Source organism: Phodopus roborovskii, unplaced genomic scaffold (assembly GCF_943737965.1).
Source record: "Phodopus roborovskii unplaced genomic scaffold, PHOROB, whole genome shotgun sequence".
NCBI classification, from domain to species: domain Eukaryota; kingdom Metazoa; phylum Chordata; class Mammalia; order Rodentia; family Cricetidae; genus Phodopus; species Phodopus roborovskii.
The window spans coordinates 16872766-16882577 of NW_026126517.1; the positions used below are offsets into that span (position 1 = coordinate 16872766).

The 9812-nt window shown below is 34.5% G+C and overlaps 1 protein-coding gene across 1 annotated transcript; it reads left to right on the forward strand.

Moving 5' to 3' along the window:
- The first annotated feature begins 5952 nt into the window (after positions 1–5952).
- LOC127231303 (olfactory receptor 1537) lies at positions 5953–6897 on the forward strand. Its single transcript, XM_051196832.1, has one exon. The coding sequence runs from the start codon at positions 5953–5955 to the stop codon at positions 6895–6897; it is 945 nt and encodes a 314-aa protein (XP_051052789.1).
- Positions 6898–9812: the final 2915 nt, after the last annotated feature.

Sequence of the window (9812 nt, forward strand, 5' to 3'; positions counted from 1 at the left end):
CCTTACCCTGGGATATGGTTGATATCTGGCTCATATTTAACTTCAAAAGGAAAAAGTGTCATAGTGTTAGACTCCATTGAGCCCTACTGATCTGTGATTCCTACTATGATGACTTTAATTCTAGCAATTTAGTTCAGTGAGTGGATGTCACTTTACCTTTTATTGCTGCAGTGACCTGATGTCATTGTCATTTCTTCTGTATTTCAGAAACATTTAGATGGAGATCTATTCAATATAGAGTTAAGTATTGCATTAGACAGGTTTTACTTAATTTAATGGCCCCAAATGCACAACTATTTTTATTTCTTTATGATTTTTCAGTTTAATTCTTATTTTTTAGGTAGTTCAGATCTCTACATGCAACCTGAAATTCATCAAGTTTGTCAGGAAGTAAAAACTCTATATTGAATAAATTTAAGAGATGAAAAAATAATTTTGAGGATATTTTAAAGACTGTATGAGTTACTAATCCTTTAACTATACAACATATCTTCCAAATACAAAAATGAGAGATGAGATAATGGCTGGCACTGGCTTAGTTGATGTGATGGATTAATTTTGTAGCTGTGTGTAGAATATGGATAGTTGATATAACCTTAATAATCAATGAATCTTGAAATAGAATAGAAACAAATTACAGTTGTGGATGTTACTTGAGAAGAGTTAAATGTATTCTGTACAGATTTTTTCTCTTGGAATTAAGTCTCAGACTATAAACAGAAAGTTCATTAAGGTTTATTTTTCTCTAAATACATGTTTAAATTTTTACATTAGTAAATTTTTATTAATATTGGAATTATTTTAGTTAACTGATGAATAACAGCATTGGAAAATAAATTAATTCATATTTCATATTCATATGTGTTTTACATTTCATTGAAAAGCTACTATTTATGTTAATCTCTTTGAAATTAAGTCACTTACTGGATGGACAAGATTGCTCAGAGGGTAAATGCAACTGTCACACAATCCTGATGACATGCGTTCAATCCATGCGTTCAACATGGTTGAAGAACAGAACAGGCTCTTCACAGTTATTCTGTGGCCTTCAAGTGGGTGCCATGGCATACAGCTATGCACAAACATACAATTTAAATAAGCACAATATAAAATTTATTAAAAAGAAATGAAAGGTTTTTACCAACAGTGTATGTAAATGTTAAGTACAGAGAGATTCAAGAAGTTTTGTACCTAGCATTTTTTATCTCCAGATTCCCTTATTTGTTACTTTTTAAAACACATACTTTTGGGGGGATATTTTTATTTATTTAAATTAAATACAATCTTGTTTTACATGTCAATCCCAGTTCCCTCATCCTCCCTTCTTCTTCTGTCCTCCACCAACCCCCTATCCCATCTCCTTTCTGCTCCCCAGAGATGGTGAGGCCTCCTATGGGGGATTTTCAAAGTCTGTCACATCATTTGGAGCAGGGCCTAGGCCCTCCCCTATGTGGCTAGGCTGAGAGTGTATCCCTATAAATGGAATGGGCTCTCAAAGTCCCTTTTTATACTAGGGATAAATACTGATTCACTATCAGGGCCCCATAGACTGCCCAGTCCTCCTACTGACACCCAAATTCAGGGGGTCTGGGTTGGTCCTATTCTAGTTTCCCTGCTATCAGACTGGGATCCATGAGCTCCTCTTTGTTCAAGTCAGCTGTTTCTGTGCATTTCTCCAGCCTGGTCTTGACCCCTTTGCTTATCCCCACTTCCTCTCTGTAGGTGGATTCCAGGAGTTTGGCTCAGTGCTTAGCTTGGGAAGACACATACTTTTTAACCTTATGCTATACTGATTTTTCTATAACTTTTGAAATGATGCAAAGTAGACAAAGGTTGCTTAAGTATTATATGGGTGTCTTAAAAGCAATTAATTTACATGTGAAATCCACTAATTGGTTTATGAAAATCCTCTGCATAATTCTGTGAGGCTTCATTTCTTTTCTATCACGATGATTATTAAAAACATTTTTATTGTGATTTCTCTTATTGAATTATCTTCAAGTTCTCTCAGGACTACTTAAAACATCTAGGATATAAAGACTGTGTTTTAGTAGATTGAATTTAGGTGTTTTGTGCTAACTTGTTCATAATTTATTTCATTTGTATTACTTTTTTTCAATTTTAGATATTTAATTGAATTGTGTTTTAATGTAAGTACTTATAATAATAAAATGGAAATACAGAGTTAATTGTTTGACATACAAAGACTAGTAAGTACCAAGCTTCTGGTGATATATTTGTGTAAGACAAAGCAGACTTCAAATTGTACGGCAGCAAATAGAGAACACATCATAGCTTATAAAAGGTGTGACTTTGCCAGGCAGTCATGGCACATGCAGAGCAAGTGATCTTTGTGAGCTCAAGACCATCCTGATCTACTGAGCGAGCTCAAGGACAGCCTCCAAAGTTACAGAGAAACTCTGTCTTGAAAAAAAAAACAAAATAAAAACAGAAAAGTTTTGATTCAAGTTTTAATAATTAAAGTCAAAAAAAGATAATCAGAATTTTTGGTGTAGTCAGTGCTGTGCTTTGGTCAATAAGTATTACTACAGCAACATAGAAGGTCATTGTGTAGATAATACATATATATATATATATATATATAATTAAAAATAAACTACTGAAATATATACAAGCAATGCTGTAAAAGGCAGTATATTTTTGAACAGTATGATTAGGAGATTTTTGGTGTGATACTACTATCAGAAATGAGTTTTATTTTTTGGAGCATTCTACATATGTTCATGCCATTGTTGTATTAATGAGAATGTCTTAGCAGTCCAGATGTTATTTAGCTCACAGGGTTCACAGATGGATAAGATATTGCATACTTTTCTCCTCCAGTAGTGCCCAAGTTAACTTCCAGCACTATGAAAGCTAGCCATTAGGGATGACATTTCCAGCCCAGCATCATCCTGGTGTTTCTATGCTCTGTGACCAAATACAGGGTGCGCTCAATAACAATGTCTTTTCACTGAGACCTGAAGTATAACCTATAGCATTGAGAAGATTTTTTTTCCAGTTGATGTGGTCTCACTAGCCACCAACTCCTAAAAAAGGGAATCAGTTAACACAAGATGTTCAGTGAATCCAAGGGAATAATATCCTTTAGACACAAAGAGACAGATGTACATATGAACACACAGTAATTACAATAACACATATAAGTTCCATGCAAATCAATAAAAGCTAAAGCTCTGCATGAAGACAGGAAATAGGCATGAAGTTTCTCCTCTACCTCAGAAGCTGCTAGCAATTGATGGGGTCTGAGAAACAGAGAGAGACAGAGAGAGAGAGGAAGACAGAGACTAATTTCTATTAAGAATGTTGGCCCTTGTAAGTGAACCATACTCCTGTGGAAGGCCACATATCTAACAATTTATGAGCAGAACAAACTGGGCATTATTGGTGAAAAAAGAAGGCAAAATGGGGTCTGGAACTGGGAGGATTTCAATGAGGGAGTGAATATGATCAAAACATGTTGGAAATTCTCAAAGAACTAATCAAAATGAAAACGTATAATAAACTAACCAAATATAGTTACTAAGAAAATATCTGCAATGCAATACTTTGTGATTTCAGAGTAGATTCAATAAATATGATAAAACCACAACACATTTCAAGATAAGAAAACTTTAGATAAAGCACAAAAAAAAATGTATACTTACCACATCTGTGGAATAATGAACAACATATGAAATATATTTATTGAGATATTATGATAAATTTGATGTGTAATTTCTTGTGAGACATATTCAAATGAGTTTTATGGGAAATTTTTAGCAAGTGAAAATGCTAAAAAAAAATTTGAATTTGAAGTACTGATTGAAGCTTTACTTAAAAATTCACCCTGAGCAATTAGAGTGAATACACAAGAGGACTGTGAGTTCTAGGACAGCCTAGGATATAGAATGAGCCCTTGTCTTAAAATATATATATATATATATATATATATGTGTGTGTGTGTGTGTGTGTGTGTGTGTGTGTGTGTGTGTGTGTATGTATGTATGTATATATATATTGAAAAATAATTTGGCATAACAAATAAAATGCAAAATTATAATTTGAAAGTCAGCATAGCTATGTAAGCTTATTTATTGATTAACAAAATTGACCAGATTCAAGAATTTGCAGACAAAAACAAGCATACTTTACTGATATAAGGTATGAAAAGACAAATAAGAGAAAAACTATATTTAGATTACCACCTTTTTGAAGATCTATTTTCTTTTTTGTTTGTTTGTTTGCTTGTTTTTGAGACAGGGTTTCTCTCTGTAGTCTTGGCTGCCCTGGCACTTTGTCTGTAGTCAAAGCTAACCTCAAAATTATAGAAATCAGTATGGCTCAGTTTCCTGATTAAAGTTGGGTGCCACCACTGCCTTGTTTATATTTAAATATTAATAATGTTTCTAAGGTATGTTTATATGGCCAGTCCAACAATATTATGCTTTATAAATATTTGCTATCGCTTACATGAATTATTTTTTTTCTTTGTAAATGCTTATTAGAAAACCTCTTTATATAAAAACTGCAATTGAAGATTTGGGTTGTTTCTTATTTAAGTTATAATACTGAATGAGTTAAGCTGTAGAAAACGTTTGCATAATCTTTATGCAAACAAATGTTCCCAGTTATCCTGGATAAAAACTGAAAAACACATCATGAAGTACATAGATGTGTGTTCACACTTATATTATGCTTTTAAAATAGTTTGCCCATTTTCAAGGTTTTACATATGATACTAGCAACAAGTGCTATGTGATGTGTCTACTAATTCATACACATTTTGGCATTACCACAACTTTTTACAAGTCATTATCACAAAAATATATGAAGGTATTTCATTTTGATTTCATTATTGTTTATTCTTAATGAGCATATATTCATATACTGACTTTGTAGGTATCTTGTTTCATAATATTTTTTAGTTAATATATTTATTTAATTTAAAGATTTTTTTTGTCTTTACAGTCACCTATTCAAATACTTCACATATTTTTTATGAAGCCCTTTGGCAGATGTATTTAATCACTATAGATTTGTCATCGTATTTTTATCCCTTTAAGTTTCAAAATAATTTAATTTATTCTTTGAAATTTCATGCCACATGCTTTAATCAGATTCACCTTCCATCTCCCAACTGTTGGCAGGTCCATGCCCCTTTCACTTACATGAAGCTTTGCCTCCCGTTTTTATTATTTTCCCATAGTGGCTAATTTGTTCTCCAATTTTTCTTGGATATGTGTCTACATTGGCAACATGGTCATAAGGGACCATAAATCCTTATTTCTTTACACAGTATATTACAAAGAATATATTGTAGTTGCCAATGGTGTACTAGCCATTGGTACATTCCTTAGAGTTAGCATGGGTACTTCATCTTCATGACCTCACTGTTTAAACACTACTGACTGAATCTGTTCCTCTCAAGAACTGGTTCACAAACCAGAGACCTCTTACTAGTAGCAATGCAATGGTTACTCCAGGGGTCATTTCATTTTCACATTTAGACACGTAAGACTTTGTGTATCTTAAGAGTTAGAAAAAAGTGGAAAGGTGTGAAAATAACAGCTTGTATATAGATACCTTGGAGAAATTACATTTTGAGTAATAAACCACTGTCTTTAGGGAAAGCTTGCTTACTCAAGACTGTTGAACAATTGTTCTCAATGATATCTACTTTTATTTTCATCTTAGAGACATTGTTTTGAACCCACAAAAATTTTCAAACTTGAACTCAATGGTATTTAATATGAAAGGCCTTTTTAAGGAAATGTTTAAAAATAATAAAAGATAAATTTTATTTATCTAGGATGACCCAGTTAAGGTACTTATTTATAGAGAAAAGGTATTCCAAGGCAGAAATAATTTCTATGGGACTTTGTTAACATGGAAAGGAATAATAATGCCACTTTGACAATCTTACAATACTTTTACCCCTTCAGAATCTGAATGAAGAACATGGCAGCAGGAAACCACTGCACAGTGACTGAGTTCTTCTTGGCTGGGCTCTCCGAGAAGCCAGGACTCCAGATGCCCCTCTTCCTCCTCTTCATGGGAATCTATGTGGTCACTGTGGTTGGGAATCTGGGCATGATCATACTGATTGGGCTCAGTTCCCACCTGCACACCCCCATGTATTATTTTCTCAGCAGTTTGTCCTTCATTGACTTCTGCCAGTCCACAGTTGTTACCCCTAAAATGCTGGTGAGCTTTGTGAAAGAAAAGAACCTCATCCCCTACCCTGCCTGCATGACTCAGCTCTATTTCTTCCTCATTTTTGCCATTGCAGAGTGTTACATATTAGCTGCAATGGCATATGACCGCTATGTTGCCATCTGTAACCCCTTACTTTACAATGTAACTATGTCCTATCAGATTTACATTTCCTTGATTTCAGGAGTGTATATTATTGGTGTGCTTTGTGCATCTGTTCACACAGGCTTCATGATAAGGATTCAGTTCTGCAAATTAGATGTGATCAACCACTATTTCTGTGATCTTCTTCCTCTCTTGAAACTTTCACATTCTAATACCTATGTCAATGAATTGTTGATTCTCTTTTTTGGTACATTGAACATCTTTGTCCCAATCCTTACCATTATTACTTCCTACATCTTCATTATTGCTAGCATCCTCCGCATTCAGTCCACTGAGGGCAGGTCCAAAGCCTTCAGTACTTGCAGTTCCCATATCTTAGCTGTTGCTGTCTTCTTTGGATCTCTAGCATTCATGTACTTGCAACCATCTTCCGTGAATTCAATGGACCAAGGGAAAGTGTCCTCTGTGTTTTATACCATTATTGTACCTATGCTAAACCCTATGATCTACAGTCTGAGAAATAAGGATGTCAGTGTTGCCTTGAAGAAAATACGTGAAAGAAAAACATTTGTGTAGTCAGAAGTAATGTAAGGATCATTTATTAGAAATATGATATCCAGAAATACCTCATTTGAATTGATGTTGAATCTACTTGTCAATATTATACTTATTTGCTAGGGCACTTTGGTAATTTTTACTATTGTAAAGTTTAAAATACATACATTATTGCATATGTTTCACATAGTCAAAAATGTAAATCAGAAGTAAGGATGATATATATATATACCCATAGTGGGCCACACATCATGTTATACTTTTTTCATATTATATAACCCTTCTTTAAAAGTAAACTTCAATTTTATTTGCAACAAAATGATGCTTTTCTTTTTAATTATGTTAATATATATTTCAGAATTTCATATATAAGTGCTATAATTATACCATTCCCCTAATCTCTCTCCAAGCACTCCCATGTTCCCTGTGCTATTTCTCAAATTAATGACCTCTTTTTTTTTATTCACACACACACACACACACACACACACACACACACACACACACACACATGCACACATAGAGGGTTTTCCCATTGAAAAACTGGTTCTGTTCTCAGCAATCACTTATTGCCTGTAGCACTTCATCTAGGAGTGGGGTTCCCTAAGTTTTCCTCCTTCCACATTGGTATGTCAACTGGTATCATTTTAGGATCTTGTTTAGGAATCAACATTGTTGAAATTTGATGGTAATATTTTCCCTCAAATTTCCTTGTCCTAGGGCTCTTAGAACATTCTTTCCTCCTCTTCCAAAATGTTCTCTGATTCTTGGGTGGAGGGGTTGTGTTGTAAATGGAGTAATTTTTTTGCACTTAATCCCACCAACTGTTCTTTTCTCTATACAAGTTATGGATATATGTAATAGTCTCTACCTGCTGTAAGAAGAGTTACATTTATGTGTGGTTGACTATTGCAACAAGAGAGCTGGTCCCACTCAACTCCCACATGGGAGAGCTGCCCCAGATGACATTGGCTTTGGGAGATATTGCCCCATAATATCACCACAGTTAAGGGAAATCGTATCTGGATGGCATGGTTTAAAAAATATAAATAAAGGAGAGAGCTGCCTCTGCCCCTTGCTTTGTAGGGGGAGGAAGTCCCAGCTACCATCCAGACCACATCCAATACTTTGAGTTGGCCATCTATGACCTGCTGAAATCATAAAGGGACTGAATCAGAATTGCTTCATGACTTGGGGCAGGAGCAGGATACTGAGCAGGATTTTGGTAAAGGTTAAATAGTATTGATGGTGTTTCAAAAGCCAGAGGTCTTGAACCTGACTAACAATTGAAAGTAAAGATGTTTGGACAAAAAGGTCAATGCCAGTAAGGTAAATAAAGAGGTAATGGAGAGGGGGAAAAGATGGAGGAGCAAAGGGTGTTTGTTTTTTTTTTTATTATTAATATGTTTATTTTCCTTTTGGTTGGAGTGAACTCTGCAAGGGTGAAGGGCAGATATGGAAGGACTGTGAAATGAGTGGGATCAGGGTGGATGATATAACATTCCCAAAGAATCAATAAGAAATTATGTTAAAAGTGTCCCTCCTATCAAATGGGCCTTAAGTATAATTCTATAGAAAATGGTTACTTTTATGATGTAACTGCCACTATTGTACCTTAAGGGACAGCTTGCCTTGCTGATTACCATTGTGGTTCATAGGTGTCAAAACTGGGTAGAACTATTAATTGTTTTACTCCCTTTGCAACTTGACAGCATCTTCCCATACTATGAAAGCTAATCCCAGGGGAGTAGACTTCCAGGTTCAATTCAGATTGATCCAAGTCCTGTGTCTCAATCCTGTGATATCTTTAGCAATAGAGAATTACATTCATTTTATGGGAATTAACTAAAGGCAATAGCAAAAAAATATAATGTTTTAGGAAGTGTGTGTGTGTGTGTGTGTGTGTGTGTGTGTATTAGTGATTTTAGGTAAACATAAAATTATTCCCTAGAGATTTTTCAAACATATTTATTGATAATTATCCCCCTTCCCTACTTTTCCTTTTATATTACTCTCCCTTCTTCCTTCCTAATTAAAGTGCCCCCAATTTTTCTGTTTCCCCTTTCATTTTACCTGTAGCCTGCTATTTCCCTCTATAGAGTAGATGGCTACCCATATCACCCTTTTTTGTTCTGGTTTCTGCAATAATGCTAGATTATATATTTACACACAAAGAATCAATCTAGGTATCACCAGTTGAAGAGATCATGTGGTGTTTCTCTTTCTGGCTCTGAGTTACCTCCCTCAAAATTTTCTAGTTCCTTCTATTCACATCCACATTTCAAGATCTTATTTTCTTCACAGCTAAATAGAATTCTACTGTATATGTGTACATGGTTCCATTATTAATTCATGAGTAAGTCATATAGTTCATTTCCACTTCTTAGTTTTTGTGATTGCAGGTACAAACAACATGGTTGAACAATAATCAGTGGAGAATATCAAGTCCCTTGTGCTAAGCATGGTATTGCATGGTCCAATGGCTATTTATTTATTTATTTACTTACTTACAATTCATTACTTTAACTTCCAAAGTAGCTTCAAAAGTTTGCAGTTCCATCAACAGTGAATGAGAGTTATCCTTTCCCACACACACTATCCAAATCAAATTCATTGCCTTTTATATTCTTGATTTTGTGTATGTGTGCATGTGTGTGACTTTGGTAACTTGTAATGCAAAATTTTGTTTTGTTTTTGTGGTTTTCTTATTTCCTTTCCTAATTTGATGGCTGTGCTAAGATGGGATGTTTTATTATTTTTTTTTTTTAATTTTACATGTCGATCCCATTTCCCTCTCCCTCACTCCCTTCCTCCCTCTTACCTTCTCATAGAGACAGGGTAGGAATAGAAGATATAACATGGGATGTTTTTAATCACATTCAGGATATAAGAGCTTAAGTCTTTACACTATAGGATAAGAATTGAGATGTTCACTG